Source organism: Passer montanus, unplaced genomic scaffold (genome assembly GCF_014805655.1).
Source record: "Passer montanus isolate IOZ18808 unplaced genomic scaffold, ASM1480565v1 scaffold22, whole genome shotgun sequence".
NCBI lineage: Eukaryota > Metazoa > Chordata > Aves > Passeriformes > Passeridae > Passer > Passer montanus.
In genome coordinates, this window is record NW_024366815.1 from 9,582,232 (window position 1) to 9,605,047 (window position 22,816).

A 22,816-nucleotide genomic window follows, 5' to 3' on the forward strand; every position below is an offset into this window, starting at 1 on the left:
GCATACCTTTAAAATATCCCATCCAACACTTGTGATTTGTCGTTAAACAGACCCAAACTCTTGACTGAACGAGGGTCTTCAATTCAAAAGTGAAGTGCCATTTTTAGCATCTCCACTGCCTATCGAATTGTCTCCTCACACTTGTAAGATTGGTTCCTTCCTTAGTCAGGAATACAGGTCAACAGTAAATGTTATTTAACTCAATGTGGTCTCTCAAACAAGTTGAACTGTTGATGCAGAATAATGTTTCCACAATCCAATCAGCTTGCTCCTGCTCCTGAAAACCTCTTATGCATGATGGACAGCATGGCTGCATAAACAAACCCTCACATCCTCTAGGCAAACCAGGAAGGATGTGACTAGTATCCTGGGAACAGGATGGGGAGTTCTAAATGGCAAGACTCTGGCTTATTAAGGAACAAAACTAGTGACAATAAGTAATGATTTAAATAAACCGAAACATCCCCTATGATCTTCCCTTTCGGCTTTCAGAACTAATCAATGGTTTCAAATGGATATATTACTTCAGTGGGAGGGTGTTAATGAAAAAGACCATCAATTCATGACAGATGCACTTAGCATAGTCCAAACCAATGTTTCTTTAGCACTTACTTCTATCCAAGTTCACCTACGGATGCACTGATGATAGCTACAATCACAAGGGAAGGTGAAGAAACCATTACTCATTGAAATTCGAGAGGTAATTTCTGATAATACAACTGAATTTCAAACAAATTCCAGTTCTGCTGGTACCTATGATCCCATCAGCAGCACAGCCACAGCTTTGGTGTTAGTAATACACAATGCTTCACTATATGATATATCCCCAGTCATTGCATTAGAATTAAATCACAACAGAACTATACTCATCCTCTGGCACATAAGAGTATGGGCCTGAAAAGATGGAAATAAATGGAAAACTACTGATGCAAACATGTGCATTGCATGAGGGCAACAAGGATACATTTGTGATGTGTAACAACATCAAAACCCCAGGCATTTGTCGTGACACCGAGCAAAAGATTTCTGATTTTGAGATTCATCCTAATGAAAACATGGAAAACGTGTATATTGGTAAAGGATGAGCTTTTATGAGACCTTCTTGTGATTTTGTATTTATGGATAACCTTACTATAGATGCAAGTAATCACTCTCAAATTTGTGCTATAACTTTGCCAACATTATGGAATGTAATTTAAGTTATTCAGCTTCTATTGTAGCCTATTAAAATATTAGTATCTAATTATACACTGATTCAAGATTGCAGCCTACTCCCATTAGCATGAACCTCATGCTGCTAAAGAAACTGTTACAGCACGAAGACCTGAGCTGCTTGTTGAAAACAAGCGCAAAAAAAATGAACAGACTTTGTTTACTGTCCATCATGATGTGGAAGAAACAAATCACATGATGGAGTTTGTGAATAAAGTGGTGAGACACCCTTTTTGCATGGTCACTAAAAGCTACCAGAATTCTCCACAGTGCTTCACCCTGTTGTCATGTTGATAGTAACTCTTTTGCTTTTTATTCTAATAATCATATTATAAGTTAAGATTTGGATAATTATGAAACAATTAGCCTACTGGTTACCCTCATTAATACCAGATAACCACACATTAGATATTTATTAAATGATCTGCACCATATAAAAGTGTGAAACATTCTCAAATTTTATTTGGATATTGTAAAGTTTAAGTGACTAGTCATGGGTGGATTATGTGGAATGATGGCTGGGGGTAAAATGGAAGGAAACTGAGAAGCTGTATTCACATCCTATGAGAAGTTATAATGATACGGGAATTATAGGGTAAAGCACAGTTGCTTCTTCTGGATGGAATGTGGTGAGCATGACTGAAAGCTATTCCACAATGATTCCCCATATAAACAGCCTGTAACCTCAAGCACCTGCTAAAGGGGATGAAATGGGGGGTGGAGCCAAGACACCATGGCCAGGTACTGTTGAAATCCCTGCAGGGAGGGGTACTTTGTATCTGATAAACCATGTATCACCTGTCCCCTAAGGGAGACAGGAGAAGATGTCTTTCTGTTGAACCAGCAACTGTTGCTCTCCTTGGATGAACTTGGTTCCTTATCATGTAACTGTAATACTAACACAGACCTCCATCCCAAAGTTCAGAATCACAGAATATTCTCAACTGGAAGGCAGACACAAGGATGATCAAGTCCAACTCTTAAGTGAATGGCCCATATAGGAACCAAAACCACAACCATGGCATTACTAACATCAAGATCTAATAAACTGAGCTAACCTCAAGTTACCCACCTCCAGGGTAAGATCACCCCTCCCAAGTATGTGCTCTGTATTTTATTGACTGTAGCTTTAAGAGCAAAGGGAGAGAATTTTACACCATGTAAATGTTATTCCATAGTTAGAGTGAGTCCTTCATGGACACTGGCACTCAGTGGCAGTGGGTAATACACTTGGATAAAGTGGGAAACCCATTTAAGGGGGTCTCTCATGCCGTTGGTGTGTGTCCCTGAACAGGTCCATTGAACCACCCCTCTGATCCAGCAGGACTATTCAGTGAAGGGTCTCTACAAGAGGGTGCTGTGGGGCTGGTTGGACACAAAGGTCTCAGCTTTCCCAGGACACTGACAGACTAATCTAATACGAGGCATGGAGGAAATCTTCCCTTTTCACATGACATCTTATAGCCCTGATTTCATCTGAGCTAATAAAGCTTTCTGCTCACTTCGGTTGCTACAAAGCAAAAATGAGACCGTTAAGGAGAGTTAGCCTGAAGCCAGTACTGACAATACTGAACAAGAGATACTGAGCAACTTCTGAGCTTAGTTTAATGACTTCTGCATTGCTCCTCCATCTCTGACACATATCCTAGAATGGCGTGTTACTCTGGCGCAGTGCTAAAAGTCAACAAATTGTATGCCTCTTATTCTTCAGGCAGGTGTGCAGGTTTTGGCTGGAGCAGAATAAATTTTTTTTACAGTGTCTAGCATGGGATACGTTTTGGATTTGTGCTGAATGGAGTTAGTAACACAGAGATGTTTTTGTTATTGCTGAGCAGGACTTACAGAGAGCCAAGGCCTTTCCTGCCTTTCATACTGACATGCTGGTGAGGGGACTGGGAGTGCCTGGAAGGCTGGGAGGAGCCAGGACTGGTGACCCCAGCTGACCAAAGGGATATTCCAGACCATGTGACATCAAGCTCAGTATACAAAGCTGGAAGCAACAAGGAAAGAGGAGGAGACACATTTGGAATGATGGCTTTTGTCTTCCCGAGTAATTATTATGCATGATGGAGCTCTGCTTTCCTGAAGATAGCAGAAGAAGTGAATTAATTCCTTTGTCTGCTTGGGTTTGCAGCTTTTGCTTTCTCTATAAAACCATCTCAACCCTAGATTTTACTCTTCCAATTCTCCCCATGATCCCACTGGTAGGGGAGCGAGCAAGCACCTCTGCGGAAGTTGGTTGCTGGCTGGAATTAAACCATGGCAAGTTAAAAATCTTCAGTACCTGCAGAGCCAGGAAATCAAGCTTGACTCAAGAGTAAGCTTACTCCTGGAGAGGCTTTTCTATGCACTGTGCAGAAAAATCTAAACTCATTCGATTTTGGGTATGGAGAATGGAAATCATTATCTGGGTACAGTAACTATAAATATACAACCCTGGACTGTAATCAACTCTGCACAAGAACAATCAATTCTTCCATAATCCACAGGGCTGAGGAATCAACTAACAACCTCTTGAGTAGCTCTGCAGGAACCACCTTTGATCTGGCTAAGCTTAGTAGTGGCTACATGCCATTCAGCCTAGTTTCATGTCTCGGGATGTACATTATTCCCAGTCATTCCATACAAGTATTTTCATCCATTACTCAAAATATCCCAGCCTTTTCTACCAAAGACATATACAAATAATTCTATGGATGATAGGTCACTGTCATTCATTCTTCCTAGACATGTTTTGGGTAGTAGAGACTACCTTAAAGATAAGCACTATCTGCATATTACCTAGAAACAGGTACTGTTTGTTTCTCTCAAATGCCAGTTTCTGTCACAGGTCAGCAGGAATCATATGAAACCAGGTAAAGCCCTTTGTGCTGACTCCCAGGAAAACAGGTAAAGTTTTATTTTTGTATTTGCAATAGTAGCCCTACAGTTTAGACTTGAAACATGGGATAAATCACAGCCTACCACCAGGAATTATCCCTTTTGTTGTTCTATACTACTGGACCATCAGCAAGGCCAGCTCAGGGGTGTATTAAGAAACAGCTTTAAAGGGCCTCTAGCAGGATATTCTTTAAGCAACTTTGAGAGCAGACGTGTTCTGCCCTGCAATCTTGGACAACAGGCAAACTTTCACAAGATGTCAGCACTATATCCTTCAAATATAGGAGTCAGACATAGTAAAATGCTTCTGCAGTATAAATTCATTTATTAAGTCAGGAACTATGAGTAATATTCCAAATATCTGAATATATGTATATATAAACTGTAGCAATTAGTTAGCTAGTTTTTAAAACACACTAGGAAGCTTCATGAATACTACGAATAAATAACTGAGGAAAGAAATCTACTAAGGTTATTCAAGCAATAATAATCATAAGCCTGTCATCTAGAGCGGTGGCACACAAAATCCAATTCTACTAACAAAATTCATGCCTCGAGTGGCAAGAAATAAAAGATGCAGCTATGCAAATTAACACCTACACAAGAAACTGATAACCAACTAACCATACTCCTAAACAGAATGGAGTATTTCTACTGACCTAACTGAACTTAATGATAGCCTGATTTTAACACAGATTTGATAGCTTTTACATCATGCCTTCTTAGCATGAATTTCTTCAATTTGCTGCATCTGTTTCAGAATTCATCTCAATTTTGAGATTTAGAGATGTAGAGATTTAGAGATTTTATGTTCTTAACTACAATTTAAAATAATTTTGTGCAAGAAGCCCAGCCATCAAGACATGTTCTATTACCTATGTTCTGTTAGCCTTTTTCTTTCCTATGATCCAAGATATTGTTATGGCCTTTTATTGTTACAAATCTGTTCTGTTCTTGTATAGCTGACACATGAAGCCTCTGACTCTCAGACCTCAAATAATTTGTAGACTGGGAAAAAATAAGGGGAAAATGCAGCTATCAATCTATTAGGAAATAGAATATCTCTTACTGTGAGTCTTAGGTGAAGTTCTTATCTACTAGACAAGCCTTTATCTAAATAAAGGAAAAAACAGCTTTTGCTAGAAGACTTAATGTCTATAATGGAAAAATTTGTATTGTCTGCAGGAACAGCCTGACAAATCAATAAAGGCTTAGACTCTTACAAAGACTGCATACAGCATGGTAGTACCCTGTTCTTTAGAAAAATTCAGTAGCACACCTGTCTTCATTCAAACATGTTCATAAGAAGTTTTGTACAAATCAGTTCTGTACCAGCTGAATACCTGATGAACTAAAAATAACTACTAGTAAAGCTGGAAAGAGAGAAAGGGGAAATAAATAGATTTTTTTCCAAACAGATGAAAAGGATTACACAAATAATTGCATAATAATCCTGCTTAAAAGTGCATTTACTCAAATATATGTATTACATATATTTGGGGAACCAGGGAATATTTCTACAGCAGTACCAAAACTTCTTTCTCAGAGGCACCAAATTTCAAAATGAAACATTAAGAAAACTCACATGTCAGAAATTATGAGTTAGAGGAAGGTCTGGGTTTCTTTTTTTTTCCACTGTCTTCTTTCTCTAGTGTTAAAATATGAGGTTAGAATACTAGGTCTGCCTCCTTTTTGTGGCATCTACAGCAATGTAAGACTGTCTAACTTTACTTTCCATGTGAGTACAATTGATATCTGTCATTTTAACTTTTGAAATTGCTATAGATTTGCTCAAACAACACCAGAGTCACTGTACATATATTGTAACTATTAGAGTAGAAAAATCAGGAATAAAAAATTAACTCCTGCTACTAGCCTTCAAAAATTTCTGGCAGTATTTTCTAGTCTTTTTATCCTAGAAACAAGAACAGACATTAATTTGCAAGTTTAATTCTAGCCACACAAGAGCTACGTCATGTACTTTCAAAAGACTTACAAGTACTTACCTTCCAACTGAAAAAAGTGCTTTACATGTGTAACTTGGTTTCCTGCTCAAGTTTTCAAGGTCATAAAGTACAATAACACCATCCGATCCACCAGATAACATGCTGGAAGTGTTAATGAAGAAGTTAAAACACTCATAATTTCGATATGCTCAATATAATGAGCATGTTCAACAAGACAACAAATCCATAGTACCAAAACACAGTGAATTACTTATGCACATTTGGACCAGCCAAAGCATATACTTACTATCTTCCCTCAACAGGTTCAATATCAAGGGTGTTGATACCGCTTCCGTGTATTCTTTCCACATCTCTATCTTTATTTAGTTCCAAACTTAAAACCCTACCCACAAAAAAGGAAAAAGATGAAAAATAAGAACAGAATCATTAAATGTTATTATGTAGCTCTGAACAGTTGAAACCTAGTTTCATGCTCCTTCAATGCATTTAAGTCATCCTTGCCATTTTTTTAACAAAACTACATAATACAGAGATAGAAATAAGTCTTGTGATGCTGGCAGAAAAAAATACTTTGTTGTTTGGAAGGTAAGAGAGAAATAAGTACATAAAACAGGCTCAAAGAAAAAGAAAAACTGCATTTTGGGTCAACATATTAAATAAAACCTGGAATGGAATTTGAAAACACTAAGAAAAAGAAACATTAAGAAGCTTGTAATCATCACAAATATTGGCTACTTTGACGCTTCATCATGTAGCACCCTTTCAGGCTTCATCCTGCTTGGAGTTACGGACACCTAGTGGACAAAGTAATTTCATTTACCAAGTTTACAGTATTTCCTTTAATGAAACAAAGTTTGTATGCTACATTTTCCACAATACTAAAAAACTAGGCAACCTCCAATGATGAAGCTTCCACAATAACATTTTCTGACCTGCAATTCTTAGCTTGTATTTCTGAATATGTTAATATTGAATAGTCAAAAAAAAGATATCCTACTGCATTAAATCATACTACCTGATATAAAATTTAGCCTTGAAACATGACCAGAGCCTCCTACGGCACCATTTAGTACAAAGCACAACACCACCACAACAAAAACATAACTGAGTATGTAACTGAATAGCTGCAAGGCAGAGTGCCCTGTCTCAGCTTCAGCTCAAGGGGCAAAAAATTCTGATGTGAGAACCTTAGCCTGCTACAGGCAGGACCCAACATCATGTCTGTAGACATGCTATAAAAGCAGCAGATCATTTAAGCTCTCTTAAACTATGTGAAATACAATTTTGCAAGAATTCACCTAGAATAAGAATTCTGATATACACAAGACACCCAATTTAAAACCTTCGAGCTCCAGATGGAATTTCAGGAAGCAAGAAACGCCCCTGTGGAAATGTGCTAAAATATATGACTTCAAAATGCAGCTATAAATAAAATCTACTTAAGATTTCCGATTTTTTTTTTAAAAATCAAAACTATAAAGTTTAGGAAGGGAAATGCTACGAAGACAATTGTCCAAGTAAGGTTAAGTCTGTCCAGTGTTCTTAACACTGAATGTTACATGAGGGCTGAGGGCACACAGTGGCATAATTGTGTTGTCAAAATGCACCCAGAAACAAGCTTTTGGAGCTACCAAAACTAATTTCAAATTTAATTATTTGCTTTGTAATGACACACCGTCATAAAGCCATAAATCACCAACACAGATCCAGAAGTTGTATGAGTAACTGAGGTAAGGTAGGCTTTATTTGATTTATCGTGAAATGCATCTGCAAAGCACATTCTGTAGTATTGAACAAATACTACATTATAACCTTTAGTAGGAACAGTAACAAATCCGTCTATGCTGCCACCGCTTCCCACAAAAACCGCTAAGAAACCCCCTGCAGCTGGTTCTTCTTCAACCTGCCAAAAGGCCGGCTTTGGGAAAAGGAAGGACGAGCAGATGCGGGACAAACACCCGCCTGCTCCCAGGCGGGGCGCAGCCGCACGCAGCCCGAGCGCGGGCAGGAGCCGCGCCGGCAGCACGGGCGGTAGCGGCGAGCTGCAGGGAGCTCTCTGCGCCCAGGGCTGAGCACACCGCACACGAGCACCAGGGCTGCGGCCCAGGGCTGCGACCCAGGGCTGTGACCCACCGCTGCTGGCCCAGGGCTGTGACCCAGGGCTGTGACCCACCGCTGCTGGCCCAGGGCTGTCACCCAGGGCTGTGACCCAGGGCTGCCGCTCCCCCGCCCCGGCCCCGCGCACAGGGCGGCTGCGGCAGCGCAGCCCCTCACCCCGCCCCGGGCCGCCCCAGTGCGGGCCGGGCCAAGCGAGGCTCCGCGGCAGGGCGGAGCCGGGAGCTGCCGCTCCGGGCCCTCCCCGCGCAGGGACACCCGCCCCGGCCGCGGTACCTCCGGGTGCGCTCGGCCCGGCGCAGCCGCGCGGGGTCGTCCAGCCCGGCCTGGCGGGCAGCCATGAGCCCCAACATGGCGGGAGCGCCCGGCCCGCTCTGCGCCGCGCCGCCATCTTGTGGCGGGCGCGGCCGCGATTGGCTCGGGGCNNCGTGTCCCCGTGCCGCGGTGTTCCCGGCGGGATCCCGGCATGAGCCGCGCCTGGCAGGCTCTCCGCGCCCTGCGGCTGCGGTTCGTGGGGCCTGCCAAGGAGCTGGTGGGCACGGACCAGTTTGGCAACAAGTACTACCGGGTGCCCAAGTACGAGAACCGCGCAGGTACGCACCGGGGCGGCGGCGGCAGGCGCGCTGGGGCGGCCGTGCCCTGCGTGGCCCCTCACTCACCCGCCCGCCGCTGTGCTGTGCTGTGCTGTGCTGTGGCTGGTGAACAGTTAGTTATAGTGGCGGAGCGGTAGCGGAAAGTACCGCGCGTCGGGAAGCACGTGCGGGTTTCTGGTGCTGTGATGCCACAGAAACCGTAAAGCCGCTCACTGGCGGGTTTCAGAGCGCAGCCTGGACCGGGTAGGTAGGCAGCAATTATTTGCTCCTCTTGGTAATTCGGAGCGCTTCTGCATAAGCTTTTAAATGCTAGAGTGCAGAGAAGGGCAGTGGAGCTGGGGCAGGGTCTGGAGCACAAGTCCTGTGAGGAGCAGCTGAGGGAGCTGGGGGTGTTTATCCTGGAGAAAAGGAGGCTCAGGGGTGACCTTATCACTCTAGGACTGCCTGACAGAAAGGTGTAGCCAGGGTCGGCCTCCTATCTTAGGCAACTTAGTGAACTAGAGGAAACGGCCTCAAGTTGCACCAGGGGAGGTTCAGGCTGGACGTCAGGAATTATTTCTCCACGGAAAAGGCTGTTAAACATTGGAATGGCCTGCCCAGGGAAGAGGTGGTTATCACCATCCCTGAAACTGTTCACAAAACAACTGGACGTGGCACTTACTGCCGGGGTTTAGTTGACATGATGGTGTTTGGTCATAGGTTGCGCTTGATGGTCTCAGATGTCTTTTCCAACCTAACTGATTATGTAATTCTGTGAAATTAATTCTTACATGTGCATTTATCCCCACTTCCATAGAAAATACTTTTCTAGGTTTCTGCCCGTGTTCCAGGAGTTTGGATGACCTTATTCTGTATGTAAGTAGAAAATAGGAAAATTCATATGGGAAGTACTACTGCTGTGATTTTTGTGAAAATTCTGATTTTTTTCTGTATATTTGTCACTGTGCTTTAGCTTGATCTAAAAAAACCTTAATCACTCAGCATCAGGAGAATGACAGAACTCTGAAAGAAATAAGCATGCCTTCTGCTAACAAAGATGAAATTGATGTGATTTTTTTTTTAATGAAAGTGTTCAAATGTTGCTTTTTCTGTAGTACAGCATGTATCAAAGTATTGTGCTGCTACAAATGTCATTTCTGTGACCTCTTAATTTGGATCCCCATTTTCTTCCTCCATTTCTGGTTGACAGACTATCATCCACTTGCCTTACAAAATGGACTTCCTTGTGAATGTTCATTATTGATTTAAGATACAGTGCTCCCTGACCTTTGTTGTTTGGGGTTACTTGGGTGTGGGAGATTCTATTTCCCCCACACACTGATTACTCATTTCCACTGTAATTTATGCCTTTACCTCTGTGAAGATCATCCTTGTCAGTATAGAAAAGATATGAGGTTTCATCTATTCCAGAGCAGGAGAGTATGCCAGCTCTCCCTCAGGCTTGTGGCTGAGGAGAAAAATGATTCTGACAGCAGTGAAGTGATTACAGATGGTTGCAACCACTGCCGTGGGTGGTGGTAACTAACTGCCTCTCAAAACATTTTTGAGCAGCATCCTCTGCTGTACAAACAGGGTGACACCTGGCATTTGTGGGCTTTATTAACTTTGTGAAGAAGTTTAATGATACGGATTGCGAAGGTAATAGAGATTGTGGAAGGTCTACAGAAATTAAAATGCACACCAAAAATTTCTAAGGGTTTGTTTTTAAAAGAAACTAAGAATTAAAAAGTGCTGAGAAAGCAATGCTCTCTTTTCAAGTGTTGGACAGCATTATTTGTAGTACGTTAGGAAGATCTGCTGCGTAGTTCACCCAGTGTCCTAACCATATGGAGACCAGTGCAGGATTGGGACAACACTAGAAAGAAAACGAGTTGTAGATGAGACGAGTGAGGTGTTGTGTGCAGGTTTCACTGCAAGGTCACTGCAGTGTGTCTGCACTGTGCTTTGCTGCCTGCCCTATGGATTTAGGGAGGACTGAGTGGGTCTGTCATAGTGCCGGGTCTGATGTGCTTGATCCCTTTGTACCCTACTGGATTGCGTGCTTTGCTGCCTGCCCTATTGGGAGGACTGAGTGGGGCTATCACAGTGCCGGGCCTGATGTGCTTGATCCCTTTGTACCCTACTGGATTTTGATCCAATATATTGCAGAGTGTGCAAAACAGGCACACTTGCTTTCTCTCTCTTCACATAGGGTAGGTCTATCAGGACAGGCTGGGCTTTGTTTCAGACCAACATCCCACCTTAAGCTGGAGGTGAGAGTAAATAGTGTAGGTAGTGTCTGTGCCACCTTCTGCTTCCATCAAAAACCACCTGACACCTTTCTTTTGGCCTGTCCTGGTCTTTGGCAGGGGTTTGGAGCAGCAGTAGTGGACCATATGATGCAAATAATTAATGTTTTCTTTCTGTCTGGTGTGAATTGTGCTCTGTTTTTCACTGAATTCAGGGTCCAAAACACTTTTGGAACCTGAGGCCTTGTCAGTAGTAAGGAGTTCGCAGGAGCAGGTCAGTGTATACAAGTGGTTGATGTTGAGTTTCCTAGGTGGTTGATGGTGAGTTTTCTTATACCTTCATCATCTCTAATTAAGAGAGTTTGGTTCTTAAATTTAGTCTGTTTTCCAGGACTGAATATCTGCAATACAGACTTTAGAGATGTTAAAGGGGTACAAAATTTTTAAGTATATGCTGCAGGTATGGCTTTCACACTGCCACAGCACCTAATATGCTGTTATTTTTCAAAATGTTTTATAAATGAGGATTTCTTCTTAAAAAAAAGCAAATTATGCACTCAAAAACTACTTTGAAATCCAAGTCAGCACGTGGTAAATAAAGGCAACACAGGATTAACAAAACTACACTTACTTTGATTCAAGTCACTACAGTCTCACCAGTATCCTAAGGTCTTGGATGTCCAGGTCAAACTCAAGGTGTAACAACTTTACCCTGAGACCATCTTTACCTCTGTCGTCATAGGAAAGTTAATTTGCCTTCCGGATTTTGCCTGTCTCTGAGTAATTAGGTTCTTAGAAGAGCCAGCAACTTGAATAGGTTTTGTTGGGATGAAGGGAATAATTGTGGAGATTAAAGTGTCAACGATGTGCAAGTGCTGATTTAACATGTGTTTTGTCTTCATTCAAAATGTTCTAATGAGTAGTAGTAAACATATATGACTTTGCAAGAGTATTGTAATTCTCTGTGGTGAATATAGAAAGGATTGGCCTTCAGAAGTGGAGGGGAGAAGGACATAAAATAATGCTGTTTCAATCTGGTTGTCTTATTTCTGTTGAAAGTGAGAAAGTGGGTGTTCAAAGACCCTAGCCTGTAAGAATTAGAAGTCGTTAGATTCAGTAAAGAAAATACTGGCTAGAAATAGAAAAAGAGTTAAGAAAAATTTGGGTGCCATAGAAAGGGAAAAGATCCTAAAAAAGTAAATATACTGTCAACAGGTATATGGTAGTATTCAAAATTAGAGTAGTTAATTGCCTGAAAGCGTGAAACTTGAGTCTACGTGTTTGCTTCTTATCAAGAACTCTTATTTTCAAGTGGGGAAAAACGTATCATCTTGAAAGTCAGGTTACACCTTCAACAAAACAGTAAGATGGGCTTATTTGAATGTAAAGATGGCTCTGTATTCAACAACATTTTGTAAGTGGTGGGTTTTTACAAGATCACCCTAAAGTGATGGCAGTGATAAAATGCAACTATACCAAGCTTGTCATGAGGGGAACATCCAGCAAAACTCATTAACTCTGAGATGACTCTTCAGTTGGTTGTGATAAAAGATGGGAATCGACGACTGAGTAGTAGTGATTGATGACTCATTTCAGTATCTTGGACAAATATTTCACTAAACAGACTAGACTTATCAATGTAAGTAAATTATTTTTCTTATTATATAACATACTGCCAGGGCATTGCCATAACTTTGGTACATGATTAATTGTTCTTGCAGTAGAACATGGAGTGGTACTTAATGTGTACATATATTTTTAATTGAAAAACAAATTCCAAATATGGTTTATGCATTTATTACAACCAAATGTGTCTTGCTGGAAATAGATGATTCCATTTTCTATTGAAAATAATGTATAAAGACTCTTAATAACCATTTTAGTTTTAAACACAGGAAGATAAGGGGCCCTAAATGCTCAAGATGTGATATATAATTTTGGCTCATTAATTAGCAGGTTATATTTACACATTTTCAATATCTTCATTTACCTTCTTATGTATTGTAATGATTAAGAATTAAAATTAGCACTGTAAAGTACCACATGTGCACATTTTTATAAGAACATTAGGTTATGATCAAGAAGTCAGTTTATTTCAAGGATGATGTAGGAATGTTAAAAGCATGGCTTAAGTTTTAAAGTTCTTTTTATGGGAGCAGCAGACTCAGGTTTGATTGGATTTGGACTGTTAGTTTACCAGGAATTGCTGGGAAAAGCAGGACACATTGTTTTCCATAGATTTTTATGTGTTGCACAAGCTCTGCATTAGAGGCCATATATGGCCTAAGCTTCTGATGCTATGAGCTAAAGTTTCTTAGTACTCTTATCAAATACCATTGAGAAATGCATGTGGCATTACCAAGTTTCAGTGGTAAATGTTGTTGCTAACAATTGAATGCAAGCACTGACTTCGCTGGGAAACATTTTCTTCACGTGAAATGCCTGCTCACATCTGCATAAGCCTGTATCTTGTGCAGTAAATTCTCAACAAACCAAAAATGTATAAATAAATAAGGATCTATATAAGGAAAAGTACTAAGTATTCAGCTGCATTATATATATATATATATATATATATATATATATATATATGTAAATTCTCCTATATCGGATTGAGTCCAGTCTTCAGTAGAAGTATGTACACTTTTTAGTGGAAGTTAAAGGAATCCTCCATTATAGTGTTAGTTCCTCCTTGTTTCCTGTTTTAGGTAGTGGCCTGTCACCTTCCTGTGCATCAGAAGTTTAGATAATTTCTACTTTCTTTCAAAATCTTTTATAAAATACAGCTTTTTATTGAAGGCTAGACTGAAACTTTCCTGTAATGCTTTATGATGAATGGCAGAGAGTGGAAAAATCAACAAATATCCAAAGCATATCTTCAGAGATAAAAACTGTGCTTTTCTTCTTGGTCTGAATGTTAGCTTCTTCACTAACAGGAAGGAAGTCTGAGGAAGAGACAGAAACTGGTTGTCATTGTATGACGCATTTGTGAGCTGATTATTGAGAACTGCAGATAATTGTACATCATATTACTGAACATAAAAGTAGCTTCTCAAGTTAGTTTTTCAAATGTTGGTGGAAAGCGAATAAGTTTTAGTTTTACATGCCTAATGTTAAGATACTAATGAAACACAGATTTTGAATATTAATTTATTAATAGAAAACCAAATTTTAGACAATTTCATTATCTTGGTTGTGGAAATAATTCTATGGAGAAAGTGAAAGTTTGGGGTTTTTTCCGTGTACAGACACTCACAGACCTGCAATGCCTGTCAGTTAGAGGTTTGTCCAGGTGGTGGCAACATTGTTTCAAAAAGAGTACAGCAAGTACTGACAGCTCTCTTGAGTATTTCTTCATGTAGAGATTTTAGAAGGAAACAGAATACAGAAACGTCGTTCTAAAATAGTTGTGCGTATGTATGTTTGTACAGAAGGAAAACTTGCACTGCAGACTGCTATTTTCTAGGACAGTAATTCTGGAACGACAAAATAGCTTTTCAATCTGGGTGATACCTTATGTAACAAAACAATTACAATTTGAAGAGCTCACTGCAAATTATAAAAGCATTAATATTTGAAAAACCCATCTTTGTTTGCTGTGATATAGCATCATAAATGTATGAGAAAGACTTCCAAGTTCATTTAGTAAAACCTATGACCAAACACCATCATGTCAACTAAACTATATGTCCAGTGATTTTGTGAAGGGTTTCTGGGATGGTGCCACCAACTCTTCCCTGGGCAGGCTGTTTCATGGTTAACAGCCCTTTCCCTGGAGAAATACTGTCCAGCCTGATGTCCAGATGTCCAGCCTGAACCTCCCCTGGTGCAACTTGAGGCTCTTTCCTCTGATCGTGTCACTACACTGGCTACACACTTCTGTCAGACAGTCATAGAGCAATAAGGTCTCCCATGAGCCTCCGTTTCTCCAGGATAAACACCCCCAGCTCTCTTAATTGCTCCTCTCTTCACAGGACTTGTGCTCCAGCTCCACTGCCCTTCTCTGCACTCTCTCCAGCTCCTCATCCCAGCTTGATGTCATCTGCTAACTCGCTGACAATGTATTCAGTCCCATCACTGAGATCATCCATAAGGAAATTGAACAGGGCTGGCCACAGTACGGAGCCCTGGGGAACTCCACTGGTGCAGCTTGATGTCATCTGCTAACTCACTGACAGTGTATTCAGTCCCCTCACTGAGATCATCCATAAGGAAATTGAACAGGGCTGGCCACAGTACGGAGCCCTGGGGAACTCCACTGGTGACCAGCCACCAGCTGGATATAACTCCATTCACCACCACTCCCTGGACTCAGCTATCCAGACAGTTTTTAGGGAGATAAGTGCATCTGTCCAAACGACAGTGCCAGCATTTCCAGAAGATTGTCATGGTACACCGTGTTGAAGGCTTTACTGAAATCTGAGTAGGTAACATCCACAGCCGCTCTCTCATCCACTAAGCATCTCACCTGGTCATAAAAGGAGATCAGGCTGGTTAAGGAGGACCTGCCTTTCCTAAACTCATGCTAGCTGGACCTGATCCCCTTCTTATCCTAGCACTCATGATAATCTGTTCCATATGTTTTTCTTTTAGTTGCCAGAAGCAAACTGGCAAGAGGTATGGTATTAATCTCTTGGCTTGAAAAGCCAGGAATAGCAATAAGTAGTCATGCAGACAGGTTATAAGTTGCGTATTATCTGGCCATTGCTACAGCCAGGTTTCATCTTCAGTGTGTATATTGGTATTAAACTGAGATGCTGATCTTTTTGAATTCTGCCTCCTACTATTAACATTCATATGCTGTACATTCTTAAGTTAATTATCGTGCATTTGGCTTGGAAAGATGTTTGGATTCTTTCAGTAGAGGTGTGTGAAGAGGTAGTGGTTTGAGTGGGTATCTGTTTTTTAGGTTTCTTTGGTTGCCAAAAAGTCAGGCAGGTAAAAAAAATAATTTCCATGTGTTAGTATTAAAAAAAATGCCATTTATTAGTAACTCTCTTCTGTGAAAGAAAAAGATGGTGTAGTGCTGTAGAGATAGATGTTTTCAATAGGTAGAAAAATCTTAGCAGTATTTTAATAATGATGATTTGAACAGCAGACACCTGTAGAGCTGAGAGCACTAGGGCTGAGTGTGTTGCAAACATGTTCATTACATCAATCAGGACTGATGGTATAGCATCATGTCTGCTTTGTGACTAAATTCCATGCCTTTTAGTTTCATTATTCTGAAATACAAGGAGAATTCAACTTACTTTTCTCATTCTGAAGGAGGAAAAAAAATCCATCATTAATATGCATTAAAAAGAACAAATCACCTGTGTTTAAAGTTTTAGGGTTTGAAATCATGTTGGGAAATGAAAGAACAGATTTTACAGAAGAGAGTGCAAGAAGTCAGTAGCAGGTACAGGGAACTTTTTTCCTAATATGTGTGTGTATCATTAATTTCAGCACATTATTTACATGAATTTAGGTAAACAATATTATAAATACTGTATACGTGCTTTATTACTTGTGATTCTGATGTGAAAATTTGCAGTGTCCATTTTTGCTGGTACCTAATTTGGTGTATCTTTTTTTAGGAATCGTTTGCTACTGTAAAATAAGAGTGCAAATAAAATTAAGCATTTAAATTAAAGTGGTGGGGCTACCCACCAGTGATGTCATTTTAAAAAAGATAAAATGACAAAGAACTTAACAAAATATTTCAGTTGACAAACCATGAGATTGAAAATAACTGCTACCTACAGGCCACTGTAACCTTTTAAGATTCTCCTGAAGAATAGAGAAGATGGTAAAGAATTAGGTCTGGCTTCTGCTTTGTGCAATAAGTTTACTGTGCTCTTTATAAATCTTTAAAATAACAAAGTTTCTGTTACCAGGGGCTTTATAGTTGTAATGTCAGGTTTGCCAATACAAGAACTTTGCTTTGAGGAAAGGGAAGAATCGGTTTCCTACTCAGGCTGTGGGCACAGGGGTTGCACAGAAGGGAAGAACATAGAGAAATGAATGTGACAGGTTGAGGGAGTAGAAAAGATGAAATAGGGAGGTGATATCTTAAATTCTAAATGTCCCTTTTTTACGGCCATCTGTGTATGAAAAACTATGTTATTTCATCCTTCTTAAAGTGAAGGAGTGATTTGACTAGCGTCTTTCAACTAGATGAACTGGAGACACCATCAGCAGGACTTGCAGTCAGTATGAAATTTTTAGAATAAGTCAAAGAAAGGGTGGATTCTGGCAGACTTCTGAAGGCATTGGTCAGTGCTGTAGGACCTGAAAATGTCACTAGCTTTGGAATGATTAAGCACATGTACTGTATTATATTTTGTGTCTGTAAGAGGGATATCAAACTGCAGGATGAAGAAAAGTTAGTGAAGACAACTACAAACAGAAAGATGGAATGGAAAGACACGTAGCAATATGCAGCAGGATGTCCACTGAACAGAACATCCGCTACAGATGTTACTGAACAAGTGATGTTTCTTTAAGTAGAAGTCTGTGCAGCAGTGCGGGAAGATACTGGAAAAATCTTTTAACTCTCACACAGTGGTGAATGACCCCTATATTTGTGGTTAGTGCTTAGTTTTGTACCACACCGTGCTTAGTACAAATACCAGAGGTCAGTGTGGCCTTGTGCTAACTCCCTGTTGTGACTAATAAGTCTTGTGACACCTAATGCTTCATTGTTAATTTTTATTAGTGATTAATATGTACTAGTTGATTCTTAGTTTTGAGAACACAGATAGAGTGCCGGAGTAAAGAATGATAAGAGAAGTGCATCATGACCTGACCACATATTTGAGATACTCTCAAGGAAAGAAGATTCATCAGAAGATCTGGGACCATAAAAGTGAATTTTGAGGAGTGGGATGTTCCCACATGACCACAAGAAGACTCTCAAAAGACTCATATCCAAATAAGTTTGGGCTACAGGGAAATCTCTGTTTTGGTACCTGGAACACCTTCTTACCCTCATTCTTCATTTTGGTGTCTGCAGAGTTTTACTTCTCACATATTTTCATTCTTCTCTGGTTGCAATTTCATCTGCACAGTAACTATTTCATAGATGGTATCAGGGAGCAGACTGGTCCCCCCATTATCCAAGAGGAGGCAGTCAGAGAACTGCTGGGCCAATTGTCTGTCTTAGGAGCTGATGTAGTCACCATCCCTGGGTGTGTTTAAAAAAAGATTGGATGTGGCACTCAGTGCTGTGATTTAGTTTAAGTGTTAGGGAATGGGCTGGACTTGATGATCTTGAAGGTCTCTTTCAACCTAGTCATTCTGTGAATTCTGTAAAGTGTGTTATATCAGAAGTGCCATCAGTGTTGCTCATGGCTTTGGCCTTGTCCACTGATGGGTCTGTGCTGGAGCTGTCTGGCCCTGCCTCTGTCAGACAGGGGGGAGCTTCTTACAGCTTCTCAGGGAAGAGAAGCTCCCTGCAGGCATCCCCTCCACTAACAGAACCTGGCCACACAAACCCTATATATCTCAGTGACTCGTTATTATGGCTAAGAGTACCCCAATTTAGCAGTTAACAGGAAGATATACAATGTAATGAAGAAATTCAGATAAACAAATTTAGCTCTTTAATACCAAGTTTTGCTCTCTGGATTATAATGTGCTGCCCAAAGACTGATAGCAGTCAAGGTGAAGGTTCTGCCTGAATCAGGGGAGGAATTCATCCAGGAGTATAATTCATATCTGATTCGTATAAAGGTTGGTCATGGAGGTGTGCATGTGTACAGTGCGTAAGAGAGAAATTGGAAGTCATGTCTTAATTCAGCATCTTCAGTACAATAAATTGATACTTGGAGGAGACTGCTGGCTGCATCTGCTCTTTCTCCTGTAAAGCAGACCTACTGATTAGGAATTGAGGTAGAGGGAAATAAAGTTCCCAGGCAGTCAGAATGTCAAGATCTGTGTCTTCCCGACTGGTGGCTGTTATCTGAGCAGATGCATCCAGATAACAGGGTACTAAAGGAACACTTGCTCCCATGACCAGACATCAGAAATTATTTAATTTGTAAGGAAAAACAGTTACTAACAGTAGCAATTATGGGGGGGTGGGGAGGACATAACACCTCTAAAACCTTAGGGAATTTTAAAAGACCTTGCAATTAAAGATAGTAGGTGTTTTTTACTTGATGGTCCTGTACTCTCACTCCAAGTGGTGCTTGCTGCTACTTTTTCGGACAAGCCCAAGGCCAACCAGGCACAGCAAGTTCAGTGGTAACCTGATTTTTTTCTTTTTTTACCTAGCAGCTTTCCTTGTTCTTCTATCAACAAGCCTTCATTTTGTGTTGAAAGAAACTAAAAAAACAGATAAGCTTCCTTCATGCACTAGAGCTTCATTGCTGTATGAGGGTTGTGAGAGGTTCAGGCAGATCAAGAGTAGCAGGAGACTGCAAAGAAAAAAACAACTGTTTAAATATGCCTGAAAAGTGCTAGAGTTGATGCTTAGCCATCAGACCTTATATACTTATACTTTGGAGGTGGTGGCTTTTGTCTCTGTGTTAGCTACACTGCTGGTTAGGGTAGTCATCACAATATTGAAACAAATAAAGCTTCAGGTGGATTGGTCTTCCAGAAACGTTAAAAAAAGTTTGGTATGGTGCCAACAACCTCTAACTGTCGAACTATGAAAGTTTCAGATATAGTGACACAACTTTCATGAGCAGTTGTAGTGTATCTTTTCCTATTTTTAATCAGTTAGGAAATGTTTGTAAATATATTATGGCTTGATTATGGTCAGAATCATCTTTATGATTTCTCTTTTACTACATAAGTTTTTTAAAATGCAGACTTTGAATGGTTTTCCATAAGAAATGAGACAAAACGTAGTCTTTTGAAGTCAATGACAGACTGTCTTTTATCTTCAAGAATTCCACTTTTTGCCATTTTTGCAAAATACATATTGAGAGAGTTCTGTATTTGAATGGCTAATTTAATGCATGTAGTGTGTTCTGGTGTTTAAACTGTAAATACTTGATCTAGGCAACTGAACTCTAAAACTGCCAAAAATCAAACTTGTAATAGTTCAATTTTCTGCAAAATTACTTGGCTATAGTAAAATTATTATCCATATTTATTTGTGTGATAAAGTAAATCTCTGATCTGAGAGTTAGTAAAGTCTAGTATTTTTGACAAAAACCAATGGTCCTGTTCTTTCCTCTGGCTATTCATGTCTGCTTTTGCCACTCTTGTCTTATACAAAACAAAAATCTAAATTAAACCTATATAATGATTATGAAATAATCAAAAGAGTACTTTTAGAAATAAATTGTGATTATTATCTTATCTGTTTGGGATTTTTTATTTTTTTTACTATTCAGTGAACTATAATGCTGTAAGTGTTTTTTCAGATCAAAATGGAGACATTTTTCTATGCTATTAAAATGCATTTGATATTTCTATCTGGATATTTTCTTATTTCAGTGAAAAAATTTTGCTTATTCTAACCCTGATTAAGAACCAAGAATCAGTATCCATAAGCATTGACACTGGTCCAGTGTAACATACCAAAGCTTCCTAGGTTGTTGTTGAAATGACTAAGTGGGAGATGACAAGTAGCTTATGAAATCATCTGGTTTTGTGACATTTTCATCATCTCTGATTGAAAAGACATGCTGCGTAAGCAATTTCTGAGCCAGAGCTGGAAAATGGGCTGCTCTGGATTTGTGTCTGACCCAGATATGTAATAGCGTGGGAAAAAGTCCAGAGGACTGGAGCCAGAGTCTGTTGTAAACATGAAGGTGAAGTGAGGTTGACTCTGTTGATTAACATGAGTTCGTCATCAATGAAAGGGAAAGATTTCATTCATCCTTTATCTTCTCTTCTTCAAGCTGAAAGTAGCATTCACAAGAATTGTTGCTGAGCTAGTTTAATTCAGTTGAAAAAGTTGAGCATGTGGTTCCCTGAGTTAAGAAGGCGGGACAAAGAAAAAGGGTGGAACCTTTGACCTAAATTGGGGTGGGAGACTGGTGTCTGGGTGGAGGAACCTAGAAGACTCCCAGGGGAACACGTGCCTCCTTATGTAGCTTGTTCCATAGCGTTTCTGTTGGATTACTGATGAGATTCTGATTTTTGTTTTGTCTTAGATTAAAACAAATCTCTTGTTTGAGAAAGAAGTGGTAATATTTGCTGAAATAGGAAGCTTACTATGATTTGTTGCTATGATGACAAGGTTTTAAAGGTTTATTAAACTGTTTTTCAGTTCTGGAAGAAGCCATTTAACCCTGTCACAAGAAGAGAAGATTATCAAATTGAGTATTTTAACAAGCTTTATAGAAACTTTTTGCCAATGGAATGTCTACTAAAAGGTCTGTGTGATCTGAGCAGATCCTGTACAATAGTGAGGTAGTGCTTCTGAAGAGGTCCTTGTCCATTCCACACCAGGACTTTCCTCTGAGAGCAGGGAGGAGTTAGGAAGGCACAGTATCCTGCAGGGCATATTAGGTTTTAGACTTTTGCAACAGGCACAGTATTTCCAAATGTGACTAACTCTATCCTCTGAAACAGACTATAGGTATTCTCAAAGAGGTATAATTAATTAGTTTAATTAATTAAACAAATTAAATTAGTTTAATTAATTAAACAGATTAATTACACCTCTGGAGTAATTAATCAGTTCACTGATTTCTGCTAATCTGTTGCTTCTGTACAACAAGACAGTTCAGTACAGTCCGTAAGCCTGATTCTTCCATGTCCTTTGGTTATTCACATCTTCTCCTCAGTGAGAGAAAGTTGTCTGATCCAAATCAGAGTTAGAGTCCTTGAATGCCTAACCATACCAGCCTACCAAAACAGTTTCAATATACTGGAAAACCAGTGAAAAATATGCTTGTTCTATAAGTTTCAAGTATTAGATTTGCTTTAATAATATTGAAGCAGCTGGTGAGCAGACTGTTTAGTAAAGAAATAGGCATGTGGCATCCAAGCAGCTTGCAACCATTTACAGTTGCATCTATAAAGGAAAGAGGGCTTCAACTAGTTACACATCTTGACCTGCCTCCTGAGTGGCAGCTTGGCACTGTCTCTTATTACCTATTGTTTACAAATTATGACTGTATCTCTAAATTAGCACCTTTAGAATGAAGGGTAGTCATCAAACTGTCTTGTAGTAATACATTTGTAAGTTATTGAAGCACATAAGACATCAGGTCTTTTAGTATGATTTACTATCTCATGACCCGAAAAAGACTGCATTGAATTTTAACACTGGATTGATTAAGGTATATGTATTGTTTAGTTGGCCATGAGAGGGAGTCACCTTATCACAGCCAGTGTGGTTCTGTGGGAGTGACAGAGTAGGGGCAAACACTCATCTTGTTCTACTCAATGGAAAATGGAGATCACTCATTATATACTGGTGGCTCTCCAGTCTAAAGATTATCTGAGTTTTCACCTGGAGGGCCTACTGCTATGAAAATGTTTTCACTATTGTTCCTGGACTTTACCATGAAGAACTGTAGGAAAGTAGAGGTGCATTTTCTTGAGTTTCCCACCTTGCCACTCTTTTGGATAAGAAGAAAGAATGATGTGATGGGTAAAGATGGAAACTGGCTTTCAAGCATTAGTGTATCAGCCATTCCTTGCTAAAATTTATTAATCTGTTATGCTGGAAAAGCTGTTACGTTGAATGCTTTTTTGCCTTGAAACGTTTCCAAAGATTTCGGCATCTTGAAAACGTTCATTTGCATTGTCCTCAAAGGTCTAAAACAGCAAGAAGTTTATATCTAAGCTTAGTTTCAGACTGCTTACTAACATCCATATACTTACCATGCAAACATTCAGCAATCTGGTTTGTGGTATATGTTTACAG

General features: G+C 39.9%; 2 protein-coding genes across 2 annotated transcripts in view; one reads left to right on the plus strand and one right to left on the minus strand.

The window, feature by feature from the left end:
• The window catches only part of ERCC8 (ERCC excision repair 8, CSA ubiquitin ligase complex subunit), a 29,414-nt gene extending 20,841 nt beyond the window's left edge, over positions 1 to 8,573 (minus strand). The window contains exons 1-3 of the mRNA XM_039709670.1: positions 8,451 to 8,573; positions 6,346 to 6,441; positions 6,099 to 6,200 (exon numbers count right to left, since the gene is read on the minus strand). Coding sequence (XP_039565604.1) covers positions 6,099 to 6,200; positions 6,346 to 6,441; positions 8,451 to 8,527 — 275 coding nt within the window. The 5' untranslated portion in view covers positions 8,528 to 8,573. The remainder of the gene's footprint in view (positions 1 to 6,098; positions 6,201 to 6,345; positions 6,442 to 8,450) is intronic.
• A 21-nt stretch (positions 8,574 to 8,594) lies between these two features.
• NDUFAF2 (NADH:ubiquinone oxidoreductase complex assembly factor 2) overlaps positions 8,595 to 22,816 on the plus strand; it is a 56,622-nt gene continuing 42,400 nt past the window's right edge. The window contains exon 1 of the mRNA XM_039709671.1: positions 8,595 to 8,767. Within this exon, the coding sequence (XP_039565605.1) occupies positions 8,641 to 8,767 (127 nt within the window). The 5' untranslated portion in view covers positions 8,595 to 8,640. The remainder of the gene's footprint in view (positions 8,768 to 22,816) is intronic.